At 58.4% G+C, this 18254-nt stretch overlaps 1 protein-coding gene across 1 annotated transcript in view; it reads left to right on the top strand.

The window, feature by feature from the left end:
• The window catches only part of PADI6 (peptidyl arginine deiminase 6), a 207547-nt gene extending 189563 nt beyond the window's left edge, over window positions 1–17984 (top strand). The window contains exons 4-17 of the mRNA XM_055574328.1: window positions 656–728; window positions 3356–3420; window positions 4863–4971; window positions 5732–5857; window positions 8506–8696; window positions 8928–9031; window positions 11262–11373; window positions 12732–12839; window positions 13039–13193; window positions 13884–14040; window positions 14145–14268; window positions 15302–15372; window positions 16396–16557; window positions 17515–17984. Of these exons, the coding sequence (XP_055430303.1) occupies window positions 656–728; window positions 3356–3420; window positions 4863–4971; window positions 5732–5857; window positions 8506–8696; window positions 8928–9031; window positions 11262–11373; window positions 12732–12839; window positions 13039–13193; window positions 13884–14040; window positions 14145–14268; window positions 15302–15372; window positions 16396–16557; window positions 17515–17748 (1791 nt within the window). The 3' untranslated portion in view covers window positions 17749–17984. The remainder of the gene's footprint in view (window positions 1–655; window positions 729–3355; window positions 3421–4862; window positions 4972–5731; window positions 5858–8505; window positions 8697–8927; window positions 9032–11261; window positions 11374–12731; window positions 12840–13038; window positions 13194–13883; window positions 14041–14144; window positions 14269–15301; window positions 15373–16395; window positions 16558–17514) is intronic.
• The last annotated feature ends 270 nt before the right edge of the window (window positions 17985–18254 follow it).

Below are 18254 nucleotides of genomic sequence, written 5' to 3'. Positions count from 1 at the left end.
CAGCTGCGTCCAGAGCAGCTGAGAAGCGTCTGTGCCCAGGGCCCCGCCTCCAGCAGCCCCAGGGCTGAGATGCTTACCCCGGACCCCAGCTAACAGCTGCTTCTGTGGTTCGTGATGAAGGCCTGTGGGCAAGGCCAGCACCTTCTCGAAAGTAGGAAGACTCCTCTGCAAGCAGAGGTTGCTGTGAGACCCAGGACAGGCACCCCCACCCCCAGCAGCCTGTTTCTGGGCAGCTTGGCCCGTTGGAGGCCCCACATCCTCATGGCCCATCTTATGGGGTCCTAGGAGGGGCGGTGTAGCGGGCAGGACATGGAGGGCAGCTTAAAGCTTCACCTCTAGAGCTGCACAGCCCAGGTCATAAATCCGGTTCTACCCCTTTTACTGCCTAATAGTTGAGTCCTGATTTCTCTGTCCTGTGGTTAGAACCCGCCTGGACGGGCAGTGGTGAGGCCTTGGTGTGGAAGGGCTTGGTGGAGGGTCGTGGCGCATCACACCGGGGGTTTCAACAGCCCAGTAACCCTGTGCGGGCTCCCGGGAGACACTGGAAGCTCAGAAGCTGTGACATGAGACCGAAGGGAAGCGGCCAGAGCCGGGTACGGGGCCCTGTCCCCGGCCCGTCCGCTAATGCTCCGGGGGTCCCGGGGGGTCTCCACAGGTCCTGGTCTTCTACCACCAGCCCGATGAGGATGCCCCCATGGCCACGGCTGTGCTCCACCTCACAGGCATTGGTGAGTGTCCCCCCGGCCCAGGGGGAATGGCAGGGGCTCTCCCTGTAACGAGAGGCCCCTGTGGACTCATTCGGTGCCCGCTTCCCTCAACGCTCAGCCGCTGCTCTGCCAGCCTCACTCGCTCTCTAAACAGAACACAGGCTGTCGGGACCCCTCGTGTTCACGTCCCCCACCCACCTGTGTCAGGGCCCTACGGCTGCTTCTCTTAATAGTCGGTGATGTCTGGTGCCAAGTTGATCTTAACGATGACAAGCTCTCCCTCATTCAAGAGTATTCCTTCAGCAGTTCTTACTGATGGAGCAAGCCGCCTCCCCTCCTGCCCTCCACTGTATTCTTTCAAAAAAACTTTTGTTTGTATTTTGGGCTGCTGCGGATCTTCGTTGCTGTGCCGGGGCTTTCTATGGCTGCGGGAGCAGGGGCCGCTCCCCAGCTGCGGGGCTCGGGCGTCTCACGGCGGCACGTCTCCTGTTGCTGAGCACCTGCTCTAGAGCTCAGGCTCGGTAGCTGTGGCCCACGGAGCTCAGTGGTCCCGCGGCATGTGGATCCTCTGGGACCGAGGATCGAACCTGTGTCCCCTGCATTGGCAGAAGAGTTCTTTATCACTGGACTGCCAGGGAAGTTCCTGCCCTTTTTCAGATTGGTCCAGAACAAATTATTCCCTTAATAGAAACAAGTCGTGATGCCTGTTCTCTTAAGGAACTAGCTATAATGTCTGCTTTTAGACCTAATTCCATGGTGTCTTCAAACTCTGCCCCCTGCCTCTCTGCATCCTTAGCTCTTCCTCACCTTCCCTTGAACCCGCTCAGACCAGATGCCCACCGCCCCAGGTACCAGAACAGCCTCTCCTGTCCTCGCCTCGGTGGCCCACTCTTCCTCCCCCTGGGCCTTTCTGCAGCATTTGTGACCCTGGTGGTCCTTTCTGGAGCCGTTTCACCTGGAACGCTACAGGGCCCTGCGCCCAGATTTCCTCCACAGCTGCCCTTTCCTTCTCAGATTCCGGTTCTAGATCCTTCGTTGGCCACACCCACACCCCCAACCCGCCTGGCGGAGTGCTGCAGGCTCGGGCAGCCCACGATGACTCAAAACCCCCTAGCCCAGCGTCTCCCATAAACTCGGAAGCCTACCGGCCACATAGCTCCTTGAGTGTCTGAGCAAAGTCTCACACCGAATAACACTCGGCTGACCCCCCCTACCCCAGACGTCTCTTTCCTAATAGTCCCGGCGTCCAGCTCGATGGTAGCTCCGTCCTTCCAGCTGGTCAGGGCCAAGCCCTTGGGTTCACCCTGAATTCTCTTCCCCGTGTTTATTGTGAATCTTGCCGGGTTACCTCAAGTCTAGCTCAGGTCCAGCCACCCGCCGCTTCTGAAGTTCTGAGCCTGGCCTAAGCCCGGTCACCTCTGCCCGGGTCACTGATCAGCCCTCAGCGAGGTTTCCTGCTCCGTCCTTGATCTTCTGCAGGTCCAGTCTCAGTTCGGCCCCTAGAGAGGCCCCCTCTTTAGAAGGCTGTCTAACATTTCATCCAGTCAGAGCCCGCTCCTGCTTGCCCATGCTCCTGCTTGCCCATGCTCCTGCTTGCCCATGCTCCTGCTTGCCCATGCTCCTGCTTGCCCATGCTTGGGTTAAAGCTGGCATCATCACTGCCCACGCAACCTACCCAGCCTGGCTCCAGGCTCCCTCTGACCCCTCTCTCTCACTTTGCTCATCCTGTCCTAGGTACTCTGGCCTCTGATCTTGGAACTTGCCCCCGTGCGCTTCTTATCCTAACCGCTTTTACCTCAGATACTAACACGGGTCACTTCTTGTCTCCTGCAGGCCTCGGTTCACACTTAGGAGGCTTCTCTGATCTAAAGCTGAGACACCCTGCTGTCCCCTTGTTCCCTGCAGCATGTCACCATCGGACATAACGTGCCTTTTATTTCTTCACCCCTTGCCACTGCGGTGTGTGCGTGGGTACACGCACGCATCCCTAAGATCAAAGCAGACAGGGCCTGTCCTGTGTGCTGCCGGATCCCGAGGACCTAGAACGGTACTTGGTTGGTAACAGGCCTCGCTAAGTGGACGGCAGCAGAGGAGGGCTGTTCCCTTGGCCCTGACATTCCAGCTGAGAGAGAGCATCCTAGATGTCAAGAGCTATGAACTGGGGTAAACCACACGGTAATCAGCAGGGTCAGAGGAGGGGGCGGGAGGTGGGGAATAAAGACCCAGGAGGAGCCTCTATGGTGATACTTGGCAGAAGCCTAGATCCTCAGCCCTAAAGGGCCTTGGAATTCCCACGTACTGAGCCCTGGCTGTGACTCAGCGCCAAGAGCGTTCCTGACGTCTAGGGAGGTGGGCCTTCCAAGTAGGCGTCACCGGGGAAGCAGCCGAGAGGCACAAACGGCATCGTGACCACAGTGCCCCTGTGCTGTGGGCCCTGGGAGGTTGGGAGAGACCCACGGATGCCTGGGACCCTCCAGGCTGGCTCACGAGACTCCGTCTGTCTCTGAACTGTCTTCTAAGCCAGCAGCCTGCCCCAAAGGCTGGAGGACCCTACCACCAGCCCTCGGCCATCCGGAGGGTCCTTGCCTTCAGCTCAGAGGCTGCGTCCGCAGGCCTCAGTGGCTGAGACCGTTTCCCCTCTGTTGCAGAGCTCTCCCTGGACGTGGACATCTACCGCAGCGGGCGCTTTGAGGCGGCCGACAAACAGGCTAAGGTGAGGCTGGAAGCAACCACAGACTCGGCCAGCCCTGGCCCACAGGCTCGTTTTGGCCTCTGTAGTTCTTTTTTCTTAAGATTTATTTTTTAATGACCATTTTTAAAGTCTTTATTGAATTTGTTATATTACTTCTCGGTTTTTAATGCTTTGGTTTCCTTGGCTGTGGCGGCATCCAGGATCCTGGCTCCCCAGTCAGGGATTGAACCCACACTCCTGCAGGGAAAGGCGAAGTCCCAACTGTTGGACTGCCGGGAAGTCCTGTGTCCACAGTGTCTCTATAAAATATATATACACACACACACACATATATTTGGCTGGGCCAGGTCTTAGCTGCAACATGTGGGATCTAGTTCCCTAACCAGGGATCAAACCCAGGCCCCCTGCTTTGGGAGCACGGAGACTTAGCCACTGCACGACTAGGGAGGTCTTATAGTGTCTCTTAAGTCAAATTCAGTTCAGTTGCTCAGTTGTGTCCGACTCTCTGCGACCCCATGGACTGCAGCACACCAGGCCTCCCTGTTCATCACCAACTCTCGGAGTTTACTCAAACTCATGTCCCTTGAGTCTGTGATGCCATCCAACCATCTCATCCCCTGTCGTCCCCTTCTCCTGCCTTCAATCTTTTCCAGCATCAGGGTCTTTTCCAATGAGTCAGCTCTTCGCATTAGGTGGCCAAAGTATTGGAGTTTCAGCTTCGGCATCAGTCCTCCCAATGAATATCCAGGACAGATTTCCTTTAGGATGGACTGGTTGGATCTCCTTGCAGTCCCAGGGACTCTCAAGAGTCTTCTCCAACACCACAGTTCAAAAGCATCAATACAAATAAGAACGGGTGGCATCAATTGCTAACACTTCCAAAAAATTAAAATGTCAGTAATTAGGTGTCACTAGGCTCCCATCCTAGCCTGGTCATGTAGCCAGGTAGGCCAGAGGGTCAGCTCTCCCCTCAGATGGAACATGTCTCCTCAAATCCACAGGGGCTTCCCCTGTGGCTCAGCCGGTAAGGAGTTTACCTACACTACAGGAGACACAGGGAACACAGGTTTGATCCCTGGGTCAGGAAGATCCTCTGGAGGAGGAAATGGCAATCCACTCCAGTATTTCTGCCTGGGAAATCCCATGAACAGAGGAGCCTGGTGGGCTACAGTGCATGGGGTTGCAAAGAGTCGGATACAACTGAGTGAGTTACACTTTCCTCAAACCCTACCTCCTATGACCCTGAGCCAAGGTTGGAAACTGGTGACCTGCCTCTAGACCTTCGCCCTCCTCCCAGCCCTCTTACCTGATGCTACTGTCCAGTTCTGTAGGCTCTTGAGTTGACTCTGATGAAGAGTTCGCCCTGGAGGAAGGCTTGACTCTACCCCGAGGTGGAGCAGTATCTATAAAGCTGAGGATGCACCTGGCTTCGGCCTGAACAAGTGTTCCTGTCTTCTTTACAGAAAACCTGGGTCTGGGGCCCCAGTGGCTGGGGTGCCATCCTGCTTGTGAACTGCAGCCCTTCCGTCTCAGGCCAGCCCGTGGACAAGAGCAAGGTGTTCTCCTCTGAAGGTGAGAACGGGCGCTGACCAAGGCCCATCACCCCTCTCCTCCCTGGGCTCCGCCCCACCCTGCAGTAAACCAGACTCCAAGCTCACTCCCTGCTCTGGGCCTCTTGTCAATGGATTGAGCCAGGAAGGGGCCCCGAGGCAAGAACACAGGCTCTGATGTCAGATAACAAACTGCTGTTACTTCCTGGCCATGAACTTGAGTATGTGAGCTTTCCTGGTTTTGTCTCCCCACCTGTAAAATGGGGGTCATACAAAGGACATCATGGGTGCTTGAGGACTAAACAAGGACCTACAAGGCGTAGGCCAGACGCTTCCTGAAAACCCACTTGTAGCCTGGGGGCAGGACCCTGAGTGTCCTGACAAAAGCTCTCTTAGATCTGGTCCTGATCTGTGATCAGGATGTAGATCCCAAGTCTCAGCTGTAGAATGGGGTGTCCTGGTTCACACCAAAGCTGGAGGGGAACCCCTGCTGGGCTGATATGCCAGGCCCTGATCTAGGAGTTTGTGGGGACCCATCTGCCCCTTACAACGGAAAGGGTAACCGCCAGCCTCACTGGAGTAGGCCCAGGACGGCAAGCTGCCTGTGGCCATCTGGGAGGCGAGTGGCAGACAGTGACGCGGGCCTGGGCCAGGGCAGGAGGCCAGGGGTCTTTGGAGCTCCAGTGTTAACACAAGCCCCCGACCCCCAGACCTACTGCCCCCTCCACCCTGGGGCTTTGGCCTCCAGAAGCCCCTAAACCTTTACCTTCTCTTTTGTTCAGAAGTAAAGAGTTTGTCCCAGATGGTGCTGAAAGTTCAGGGGCCCAGCTGCATCACAAAGAATTACCGGGTGGTTCTCCACACCTCCAAGGAAGAGTCGGAGAAGGCACGAGTCTACCGGCCACAAAGTGAGTGAGTGTGAGCATGTCAGGGCAGTTTGTGGCCATCCCCGCCCCGGGCAGGGTCCCCGGCAGGAGGTTGCTGGGGACCTAGGGCAGCAGCTCAGGGTCTGTTGCAGCCGGACATGTGTCCCTGAAGCCCTCTGGCTGCCGCCCCCCAACCCCACGTGGTTCTAGAAACAAGACGCTGCTGTGAAAGCCACCATTGACTATAGCGGGTGTGGTTGGGAGACGAAGACGCCAAGTCAACGGGAAAGTCTCGGTTCTCAGAGCCGGTCATTACGACCTTGAGAAGAACTGTGGAGATAAAGTCCGAGTAGAGTTTCCTGGTGGCCCAGAGGTCAGGACTTGGTGCTTTCACTGCAGTGGCCGGGGTTCAGTCCCTGGTTGGGGAACTAAGAACCCGCGAGTCATGCAGCGTGGCCAAAAAGCCAGTGAAACAGGCAAGCCGAGTGGACACAGGCCACAGAAGGGACCTACCATAGAGGGACGTCTATGGCGGCAGTAACTGGCTGAGGGCTGGCACGGCCGGGCAGCGGGGTGGGGGCTGGATCTAAAGGTGGCAGAACACAGCACACCCGTGTGCAGACGGGACCCTCCAATGGAGGTGGGACATGGATTTAGGAGAAGTTACAGGAATGAGTAATCAGTATTCTGAATACAGGAAGTGCACGAGTTAGTGGACACAGAATGGTGTTTCCACGTGCTATGAGGCAGCTCTCTGATTGATCATGTCCTCAGAGGTTGCAGTGTGGCGGTTTCTCCAGGGGCTTGAATGCCAGGGTCTGAGGTCTCGGTGGGCAGCTGGCAGTGTGTGCGGGGGAGTGGGTAGGGTAACGGATCTTGGAACACGAGGGGAACGCCAAGGGGAGTGAAGGCGGGGGCTGGATATAGGCCCTGTAGAAAGGTGTGAGGCTGGGATGAGAGTGTGGAGGAGCCGAGAAGACTGAAAAAGGTGCCAGCTCTGTTTTGCAGGGGGCGTGTGAGCCTTGACGGTGGCGTCCAAGGCGGTGCAGACCTCGAGTTCATTGAAATAAGGTCGCAGAAGTGGACTGAAAGGTCTGGTCTCTGGAGATGGTTCCCACCACGCTCGGGGTGGAGACAGCCGTTGCTGAAACAGCCCAGGCAGGATGGTGAGGGTGGCGGTCGGGTACGGAGGGGAAGGCGGCAGGTGGCATTATCTGAGAGCATGCCCGTCAGAGGGCGGGAGTCCTGAGGAATGAAGAGGTGGTCTAGAAGTGCCATCGAAGATCAGAGGGCATCTGCCCCTCCTCTAGGCCAGTAGTCCATGGAAGGTAGGAGAAAGCCGCACGGTTCAAGGAAGTGCCTACTCGGTGCCCTGGGGCACCAGCTCTAGAAGGATAAGCGTGTTGCCTGCTCCCACAGCCCAGGGCAGAGGGACAGAGAGCCAAGGACCGAGCAGGGGCTTGGGATGGAGGTGGGGAGGGCGCAGGGGAAGCCAGGCTGAGCAGGGCCAGGCCCGGGCGGACGAGAGCAGGAAGGGCCTCCAGGTGAAGGTAACCGCTGTGGCCGGCCCTGCTGCTGCCTTTTTTTTGTTTGTTTTAATTTGGCCTTCTCAGGTCTTTGCTGAATCTCGCAGGCGCTCTTGCTGTGGTGCTTGGGGGCTGGGGCACAAGAGCTCAGGAGTTGTGGCATGTGGACTTAGCTGCTCCGCGGCATGTGGGGTCTTAATCGCTTGACTGAGGATTGGGCCGGCATCCCCTACCTTGCAAGGTGGATGCTTAACCACCTGGATGCCAGGGACGTCCCCGGCTGCCTTTTCTGTGTAACACGGATGGTTGTTAAGCAGCTGCCCCCAAAGGGGCAAGGATGCCAGTGAGCCCAGCCCCCCCACTTAGCGGCCAGTTTATAGGGAAGCCCACAGGGAATCGGCTATGCTTCTAGATATGAGAGACAGCCCCGGCAGAGGGGAGAGACCAGGGGGCGGGGGGCCACACCCCAGCCCTGCAGGCAGATGGGAGCAGGGGCCCTGCAGGGAAGTGGGGGAGTCTCACCCCATCACGGCCGGGCCCGGGCCAGCGAGGAGCCCTGCAGGCAGACAGGAGCAAGGGACGTGAGGGAGTCTCACCCCTTCACGGCCAGGCCCGGGCCAGCGAGGAGCCCCGCAGGCAGACGGGAGCAGGGGCCGTGCGTGTGCGTCCCCAGCGCTGGGGTGGCCGGCCGGCCCGCTGCACACCCGGGCCAAGCCTGCAGCCGGCGGCCCTAGTGCCTGCGACGGGGCTCTTCTGAGCCACCTGGAGCCCGTCTGCCTGGAGCCACAGCCCCACTCGGTGATCCCTGTGTTACAACCCAGAGCAAGAGGCTGGTGGCCCGGGCCTGGGCCCCGGCTTGTACTGGATGAGGCTCCCAAGCCTGTCTCTGAACAGTCTCTCGCCTTGAAGACTTATGACACTCTTCCCAAGTGGGTCAAAGCATAGAACCACCATGAGCCTTCACTTCCTGAAGGCAGGTGTTTGAGTCCCAACCCCCGGCAGCTCTTTAAAGAGCAATTGGCCCTCACTGATAAACAAACATCTAGCTATCCATTAAGCCCCAAACGCCAGGAACCTAGGGACACAGCCAGCCCAGGGCTCCCAGCCTGGCTTCTGACCCGAGGAGCATGACATCGGGTGTGGTCTGCCCTCCTTTCCTTCTAGATGATGGTTCTACGACCTTCGAGTTGGTTCTGGGGCCTGAGCAGCACGCCTATACCTTGGCGCCCCAGTGGGATGATGTGAAGGGCACCTTGAGGGAAACCTTCTACGTTGAAGCCTTAGAGTTTCCATCCGCCAGCTTCTCGGGCTTGATTTCCTTCTCGGCCTCCCTGGTAGAAGAGTCTCAAGACCCGGTATGACCCCATAGTAGCCAAGCAGCCCTCGGGGCAGGGACTGTGGAGGAAGGAGACCTCACACAGCCGGGCAGAAGATGGGGGCACGGTGGGGCCGGGGTGTCGTCAGCTTCGGGTGAGGGCCCAGTGGGGTGCGCTGAGCTGAACAGCTGGAGGCCTGGGGGGAGGGTGGGCAGGAACCAGGCCTTCCATCGCAGCGAGATATAAGGGGGACCTCGTCTTGCACCGCAGCTGGTTCCAGAGACTGTGCTGTGCAAAGACACAGTGCTGTTCCGGGTGGCCCCCTGCATCTTTGTCCCCAGCACCCAGATGCCGTTAGAGGTGTACCTGTGCAGGTAAGAGACCCAGGCTGCCGGGCCGGGTCGTTTCTATAACTGCTACGTCTGCCGGCAGGGCAGGAAAAGGCGACTAGACCTCTCACCAGGAAGGCGAACTCCTTCCCCACGACAGTCATCCAGGGCTTGTTTGGATACTTAAGAAGGGGTTGCAGTGGTGACTGCGACGGTCCCCGTCGGCTCTTACCAAAAGGCAGACAGCATAGGTCCCCATAGGATCGAGGGCTGTGAAGCCAGGTATTAATAAAGGGGCACAGGGTAAGGCTGAGACTGCTCCAGCAAGGAGGCGTGAGCGACCAGGAGACGGTGGGGAGAGGGGCGGGGAGGACGGCAGGGCGGTGGACAGGGCTGGGTGTGTTTAGGTTGTAGCCTCTGGGGCTGCAACAGACCCTCAAACACTGGGTTGTTTTTTTTTAATTTGGTTGTGCCGGGTTCTAGTTATGGCATATGGGATCTAATTCCTGACCAGGGATTGAATCCAGGGCCCCTGCATTGGGACCATGGAGTCTTAGCCACGGGACCAACAGGGAAGTCCCAGGAAGGCTGTCTTTTTTGTTTTAAGGGAAGCAAAAAATGATGGTAATGGATGAGATCCAGCGGAGAAAGGAAAACATAATGGGGCAAAGAGCAGACAAGTCACAGGGCCTTAAATGGCCAGCCCACCCACTTTCTAGGAGGGAAAGCGGGACGCACTGCTTGGAGGAAGTGTCAGTGGTGAGAGGCTGCCTGGTGCCAGGGACCTGGTGAAGTTGCCACCTTAGAGACTTGCCAGTGTGGGGTTTCCCCAACTGTTTTCAGTAAAGAGTTCTAGAGAAGAATAAATACAGAACTAAATCCAACCAGGGTGGGGGTTTTTCCAGGCAGATAAGCCCAAGGAGAAGGACAAGCATGTGATTGTTATGGGGCATCACAGACTCGATGTCGGATATGGAGAAAGGCAAAGATGTGGGCTGATGGGAATAAAAGCGGTTGAGAGGCAGGAATCCCAGTGAGGTCGAGCTGCAGACCCAGGGATCAGACAAAGTGAGGGGAAGATGGAGGTGGTAGAGCTGGACGGCCAATCTTGGAGCTGGGGAGACCACCGGGATGGGAGGGCAGAGATAAGACCTTGTCAAGTCCAGGATCGGAAGAGGTCTGGTGGCCTGGATGTAGCATCTTATGGCAAGGACCTCCGTCCCTCCTCCAAACCTAGTGGAGGGGTAGGATAGAAACAGCTCTGCCGTGGAAGGGGCTGATAGGGGAGTAGGGTCTGCTGAGGAAAGCCAGGCTTCAGAATGAGAAGGGAGGAGGGCAGAGCTTGAGGTATTCTCCTGACAACAGATATCCAGGTTCCAGGTCTGTCTTTGCCTTCTGTATCTGAAGACAAAAGTTCACTCACAGCAGGCATCTGCTGAAACTCGGATCTAAAGACTCGCCCGTGGGGGAGGTATTCAGGCATGGCTTGACCCAGCTTTGCCACAGATGGTGTGCGAGACTGGGGCTGCATCTCCTCCCCAGCACGCACCTCAGACGTCCCAGACCTTATCAAGCTGCTCCATTCCCTGCAGTCTTGTCTGTGTAGAGCTGAGAAATAGGTTCATTTGGAACACGAGCATGGAAGAGCAATTCAAGTTTTGGATCTGGAGTAGACCCCAAATTGTTTACACTTCCCAAGGGTGACCGTGCTGGCCTTCAGTTCATGAGGACCTGTTTGTAGAATGGGGTGGTCTCAGTGTCCGCCTCAAACGTCGTCATTTCTCTCCAGCACTGACCGGGTGTGCGCTGTGGGCCTGTCAGCCTGGGGCTACGCACGGTGGCACCGAGGCCTCGGGGCTCAGCACCCAGCCCCGACCCCCTGTGAATGACAGCCGCACGGCCATCTCAAGGGGGCACTCGGCTTCTCGAGGAAAAAACGCAGCCTCTGTGGGGAGAGAAGAGACCGCCCCTGGGTAGACTGAGGCAGTTCCCAGACCGCTGGGCAGCGGGAAGGGACTGCAGGGCAGGCACGAGCCGGTCCTAGGACCCAGAGCAGAGACTGACGCTAGCAACTCTTGATCTGACTTCGCCGTGGGCTGGGCAGAGTGAGGCTGGGGCGGGCACACCCTGGGCGCGCCAGCCGGGGCTCCATGAGCGGGGGGACAGCACTCTGCTCCCCTCGAGGGCAGGGGCGCCCCTTTCCCCTGGGACTGAGAGGTCACGGCAGGTGGGAGAGTTTGGCAGCCTCCCCAGACCGGCGCGTCTCCCGTGGCAGAGAGCTGCAGGTCCAGGGCTTCGTGAGCACTGTGACTGAGCTGAGCGAGAGGAGTAACAGCCAGGTGGCGTCCGTCTACGAGGACCCCAACCGCCTAGGCCGGTGGCTCCAGGTAACAGCCCTGTGGCGAGGGGCGGGGGCGGGCCCATGAGTGACCCACCGCAGGCCCCGCCAGCGTTCACTCAACCCCCCAGCGGAGCTAAGCCGGCCAGGGACGGCCCTGTCCTCAGCGGGGGCCGAGATGAAACGACTTGCCCAAGCCCAAGCCACTAAGGATAAAGCTTAGGCTCCAGCCCCTCCCCTTCCGGAATGCTCATGTTCGGGACCACAGGACACACAGCCCTAAGCCCCAGGTTTCCGAGGATCTGACACCTCCAGCTACAGGGTCCAGCTCAACCCTGGCTGAGCACAAAGTGTCGAGCCCAGCCTTTTGAGGTCCAGTTCTCTGTTCACAAACAAGCCCCGCTCTATGTGGCAGAGATGAAGGAATACCGACCTCTGCCCCGATCTCACCGCAACAGAACTCTAAGTGCTGTGAGAGCAGGAAAGCGAGACGATCGGCTGAGTTCCTAGATCAGCCTCAGGGGTGTGGGTGCTCAGGACAGTCCTCAAGCTGAGGAGGCAGGAGCTGGCTGTGCAAAGGCTGGGGTGGGGGTGGACTGAAGTAGGAGGCCTTCGGGCACAGAAACTGCTGAGATCCACCCCGTGTGGAACAGAAAAGCTGGTGTGGCCAGACCAGACCCAACAGTCGTCAGAGGTAAGAGCCGAGTTTTATTTATCGGGGAAATATTAAGCCAAGTTAAGGAAGGGAAGAAACCAATCCCAAGCAAGGTGACACGGAAAGATATGAATCAGGGGAGTTGAATACTCTGACTTAGGGTTTTAAAACTCTTTGGCTGTGCTGCACAGCACGTGGGGTCTTAGTTCCCCGATTGTGCCCCTGCAGGGAAAGCGTGGAGTCTTTTAACCACTGGACCAGCAGGGAAGTCCTTGACTTAGGTTATGAAGAGACCCTCTGGTTGAGAAATAGAGCCAACCTTAGGAAGGGCAAGAACAGAAGAGAAGCTGACTGGAGGGTCTTGCAGTCATACAGGCAAGAGGCCGTCAACCCCAGGTGGCTTCATCTGAACAGTCCCAGAGAGGAGTCCACTGGGAACAGATTTTGGAAATAAAACCAGCGAGGTCTGTTCATGGACTAGGGTACGGAAGACGAGAGGAGGAAGAATCTTGGATGACTCATCAGGTTTTAAACCTGATGAACCGAGCGACTGGTCAGGGAAAGCCCCCAAGGCAGGGGAATGTCTGAGCAGGGTTTTGAGGGTGGAACAGGAGTTTGCAGGAAGCCAGAGGGAGTCTCTCTGTACCCGAAGGGGGCCTGGGTAGAGGGAGCATTGTGGCTGGAAAACTGAACGTGGGAAAGTAGTTGATGGAGCGAGAGAAACTCACCCCCCATCTCCCTGTCTCCTCCAGGATGAAATGGCTTTCTGCTACACCCAGGCTCCCCACAAGACTGTCTCCTTGGTCCTGGATACCCCTCGGGTCGCCAAGCTCGACGATTTCCCCATGAAATACTCACTGGTGGGGGCTCAATTTGACTGATCTGAACTTGGTCCGCCTTCTCGGGTCTGGTGCCTGCCAGGAAGCGATGGGTGCTGGGGAGAGGGCCCTGGTGGCGTCTGGGGGAGGGGTTGGGACTCTACTGGGAGTCTGGAATGGGTAAGACGGAGGCTTGAAGCCCCTGTCTCCTGACAGCTGCCCTGGCCGGGTCTCCTTCCAGAGCCCTGGGGTTGGCTACCTGACTCTGCGCACCCAGGACCACACGGTGGCCAGCATAGATGTCATTGGGAAACTGATGGTGTCCCCCCCTGTGAAGGCCCAAGGAAAAGAGTACCCTCTGGGCAGGGTCCTTATTGGCAGCAGCTTTTACCCCAGGTGAGGCAGGAGGCCAGGTGGTGGCTGCCTTAAAACCAAGGGGAGGGACCCTCAAAGTTTGCCTGGATCCACCTGATTCCCAGGGGGCTCAACAGGTCATCTGCTCTGGGCCTTAACCCATCAAGTCAGGTCCCCTGAGTCCTCATGTAGGAGACTGGCGGGAGAACGGCAGATGAACTGCTCATTCCGAGTGGCAATTTCCAGGGTTTCAAAGGAAGCACGTCACGTTTGGTCGGCCTGTTGACCCAACGGGATGTACTGCCACAGATGGTGTGGCTAGATTTCTTGGTGGCTGTTCATCTGTTATAGAGCCAGGAAATACTTGCGTCCTGGGGCTCAGTCTTTATCTAGAATCCCTTGGCTCAGTCCTGAGTTGAGCCAGAGTAAAGAATTTCAATTTTTATGGAGGTATAGTTGACTTACAATGTCTTAATTTCTGCTGCACAAAGCGATTCAGTTATACGTACACGTGTTCATATTCTTCTCCATTACGGCTTATCACAGGATGTCCAATGTCGTTCCCTGCGCTGTGCAGTAGTAAGGGATTCTTAATAACCACCGCCCCCTGCCACGGCCTGGCCGATGGTTAGCGCGCCGTGTTACCTGAAGGTTGCCTGGCTCTCAGGGAGCAGTTGGCCGCCAACCTGGGCCACACCACCCCCTGGGCTATTCTTTCCACCTTCCCTTTAGCAAGGACTCCCGGAACATGAGTCGGAGCCTCCAGGACTTCCTCCATGCCCAGCAAGTCCAGGCCCCCGTGGAGCTCTTCTCTGACTGGCTGATGACCGGCCATGCCTGCGAGTTCATGCGCTTCATCCCCGCACAGTACAAGGTGGAGGGCAAAAAGGTCTGTGTCGGGGGCAGGTGGGGATGTCTCCCTCCCTCTTCCAAAGACTCCTGCAAGCTTCTGGAGGGGAAGCTGGCATCCGACCCTCCTCCTCTGTTCCCCAGGACTTCCGGCTGCTCCTGGCCAGCCCCAGCTCCTGCTACAAACTGTTCAAGGAGAGGCAGAAGGAGGGCTATGGAGATGCGATGCTCTTTGAAGGGCTTAGGAAGGACCAGCTCCTTTCTAACGGTAAGGGAGCCCCTCGGGCCCCTGTGTCCTTTCCAGACGGCCACCTCCGCTTTGTCCCTCCTGATGGAAGGGGTCCTCAGGAAGCATGGGAGCATAAAACACGCCATCTTAGAACGTTGTGTTCCCTTTCAGGGTAATTCTGGTTGTATTAGGGCAGATCAGCCAGAAACCCTGGGGCAGCTGAGAGGCTGCTAGGATATATGCAGCAGGGAGCTTAACACACGGCCGGCTCCGTGCTCCAGGGGGACAAACCAGATGCTACCAACGCCAGCGTCTGGACCTCTCGGGGGACGCTGGATGAAGTATCTGGGCGTGGGGACTTCGGGTCTCTGGTCGCCCTTCAGGAGGAGGCAGTGGTTAGACTGTGGGGCCTGCTGCCATGGTAGTCCTGGCCTATCCCTTCTGGGGACCTAGAAGGGGAGCTGGGGTGCTGCTGTCGTTCTCAAAGTGTGGCCTGAGGACCGGCAGCTTTAGCGCTCCAACTGGGAGTCTGCTAGAAACGAAGAACTTCAGACCAGTCTTTGGGGTGGGGCTCAGGATCTCACGGTCCGAGGACTTCCGAAGGTGACCTTGAGCACGAACTGCCTGTCACACACCAGTGACTCTGTCGTCTCAGTTGATGGCAGAGCTGGGCAACTGAACAACGTGGAATAACGCGGTCAAGACCACAGGCGGCAGGCGGCCAGGTCGGGAGGCAGGGAGGCGCCCAGGCGGGCGCGGGCTGACGGCGCTGCTAACCTGGCCCAGACTGCCTGCCTCACAGCCTGTGGCAGGCTCCCCGACTCCAGCCAGGGACGGAGGGGCCGGCTGTGGCGGTGGGCGTCCTCCTTGGCCTTTGACAGACCCCGCTGGGTCTCCAGATGTGATTTGACCTAGAGTGGGCCCCTGGAGACGAGTTGGGCCACCCGCCATAGCCCCTGGCTGGCATGACAGCCTGACTAGTGAGCCGTCCCCAGGACGGGAGTCTGCCCAGCCCTGGACCATGGTGCCCACCCTGACCCCCAGCCTGCCTGCCCTCTCCTCCTTCCTACAGGGAGGGAGGCCGTTACCATCAACCAGCTTCTGGCTGACAAAAAGATGAGGAAGCAGAATGACTATGCAGAGGTACGGACCACGGATGGGGGGGGACCTGCTCCAAAAGGCAGGGGAAGGCAAGGACCACCTCAGCAATGGGTCCCCAACTGCACAGTGATAACTGACCGAGCGTCACGCACAACACCCGACTCTAGTCCTCACAGGGACCCTATGAAGTGACCTTGCCTTGTCCACGCGGATGGCGAGGCTCACAGAGCTGATGCCAATGAGCTGGGAGACTGATCTGAACCCCAGGGTGGCCCAAGTCAGCTAGTGTTGGACCAAAGTCAGGGCTCTCTCAGCACCCCCAGCTCCTCCAGGAAGCTCTGAGCTCCAGAGAGCACCCCAGGGCCTTCTCGACTCTTCTGGATGAAACTGCCCGGCACCTCAAATCTTTGAAAACGCGAATCACGAGCTGTGAGAAGCGGATGTCCCAGAAAGTAAACAACCTCTAACGGGGAAGCCGGGGCCTGTAGAAGGGCAAGGACGGGCCCAAGGTCACCCGTTAGCACAACGCCGCTTGCCCCACTGAGTCCTTAGGGCTCCCAGCCAAGGCATGCGCTGTGCTCTGACCTTTGAAACAGGGGAAGCTTCTGGGCACTGCAGGGTGGGCAGCAGCCAGGTGGGGGTCCAAACAGAGCCCCTGAGTCCTGGTGACACGCACCCTGGGCGTAGGGTCATGAGCCCTTTGTCATAAACCTGGGAGGTGGCTCAGGCACTGGGTGAGCTGGTCTGGGGAGGGACGTGCCCGGTGGGTCCACTGCTGGTGTCCATCTCTACGGACCTGACAACGATCTGAGGACCGATTTTGCCCTCGCCCAGGTCCCCCACTCTAGCCAGGATCAAAGCCCAAGGGGCCCCCACGTTACCATGGAATTGGGACTGGGAGCCGGCCCAGAGCTGACGAGCTGGCAGATCCTAGCCTGAGAGACCAGGCGTCTGCACTGAGCCCCGCTGCAGAGGGCCGGCCCCCTGCCTGCAGTCGCCGCCAAGGAGGCCAGCTCCTCGGGGCTGCGCCTGAGCGCCCTCCCTTCCTGCCCCCACCCCCCGCAGAAGTGTATCCATGTGAACCGCGGCATCCTCAAGAGGGAGCTGGGCCTGCAGGAGGAGGACATCATCCCCGTCCCACAGCTCTTCTGCCTGGAGCACATCGCCAACGCCCCCCCCAGCGAGCAGACCAAGAAGCTCTATGCCCGGCCCTACTTCCCCAACCTGGTGAGGGCTGCAGGCTGGCCGGCCTCGGGGCTAGACTAGAGGAGGGGCCCCGCAGACAGGGGTGCCTGAGAGGAAGGGGCGGCCCCCCGTTAGGGGAGACCCCTGCAGGGAGCAGGTGAGCGGGGCCCATCTGCTGGCCACAAGACCAGACAGTCTCTCTCGTGGGGTCTTTGTGCATCTGCAGCACCCTCCGATTTAGAACAGGAATTGGGCATTTGGCGGTGTGGGTATTATGAGAGACCTCTGCTAGGCCAAGCCTCTTCCAACCGTGGTCTACACCTGACCTTTCTCTTACCACTGTGACTTCTGATGGAGGCGCCTAAAACGATTTGAGACACTTGTCAATTTCTTAAACACTTGCAGGCCTCTCTAAGCCCTGGGGATGCAGGACCTGCATTCAATCGATAATGGTTCTTTTTACAAAACCAGGGAGGCCCTCGGGGAGGAATATAGGAGCCTGTCCCGGCCCCAGGAGAAGGGAGGTGTGGGTAATGGTGGGAGAAGCTGTGTTTGAGGAAGAGATGCTGGTGTGTGAAGTGGACAGAAGTCCCGTGACGAAACTGGGGGTGGAGAGCATTCCAGCAGAGACAGGCGAGGGGACACAAACACGACTGAACGTCCAGGCAGGAGAAATGCAGTACAGGGGGCCGGAGAAGCCGTGAAGCTGGGCCCCAGCCGGGCAGGATCTGGTCTTGCTACTGAGAAATGCAGGAGTCACTGGAGGGTCCAGTGGAGTGGGGAGGTTTGCTCAGAGGGATGAGTGACGCCTGCCTGAGCACAGGCTCGGGGAAGGGTGCGCTGTGCTCGTCTTTCCTGGTCTAGCCCAACTGCAGACGCAGCTGCGTTTTCCCTGCACTGAACCCCGTGGTCTTCTTGAAGCCTAGAGGACTGGGGGGCTTTTCCTCCACAGCTCTGACCCCTGTCCAGGCCTGACCTACCTAACCACGCCCCCAACAGCTGGAGATGGTCATTATGGGCTTGAACCTGGGCATCCCCAAGCCCTTCGGGCCCCGGATCAACGGCACCTGCTGTCTGGAGGAGCGGATCTGCCAGTTGCTGGAGCCGCTGGGCTTCCAGTGCACCTTCATCGATGACTTCGACTGCTATCTGACCGAAATCGGAGACTTCTGCTCCTGTGCCAACATCCGCCGGGTGCCCTTTGCCTTCAAGTGGTGGGGCATGGTCCCCTAGACCATGTGAGCGCCGCCAGCCCGGCCCCGCCCGCGCAGCACGCAAGGCCCGCCGTCGCCACCCGACAGCGAGATTTGTGCCCTGCTCAGGGCCCCCCTTCCTCACCCTATGTGTCTCCAGCTCCCCGCTGCTCAGCGGTGGCAGCTGGCAGCCTGAGCCCCTTGGGAGAGCTTGGGAATGGCCTTCAGTGGAGAAGTTACTGAAGGCCCAGTAAAGTCCTAGCTGTTCTGACTGCACCTTGGCCGTGACCTCCTTGTTTGGGGCTGGGGGTGGTGGGGCCAGGGGCTAACCACTCAGGATGGAAAGCATTAACAGCTGGGACACCTGGGGTCAGGCTACCCAGGAAAAGGCGGGGGGCCAGGCTGCCTCGGAGCTGCCCGGAGCAGGAAGTGGCTCGGCTCAGGTCACGGTCATCTTCCCCAGTGGATCTTGATGCTTGAACTGCACGTGAGACTCTAGGCTGGGAGAAGGGAGAGGGCTCCCCTTTGGCCAGGTGGGAGCTGCTG

This window comes from Bubalus kerabau, chromosome 3, assembly GCF_029407905.1.
Source record: "Bubalus kerabau isolate K-KA32 ecotype Philippines breed swamp buffalo chromosome 3, PCC_UOA_SB_1v2, whole genome shotgun sequence".
Classification (NCBI taxonomy): Eukaryota; Metazoa; Chordata; class Mammalia; order Artiodactyla; family Bovidae; genus Bubalus; species Bubalus kerabau.
This window is presented reverse-complemented; position numbering and strand designations above follow the sequence as displayed.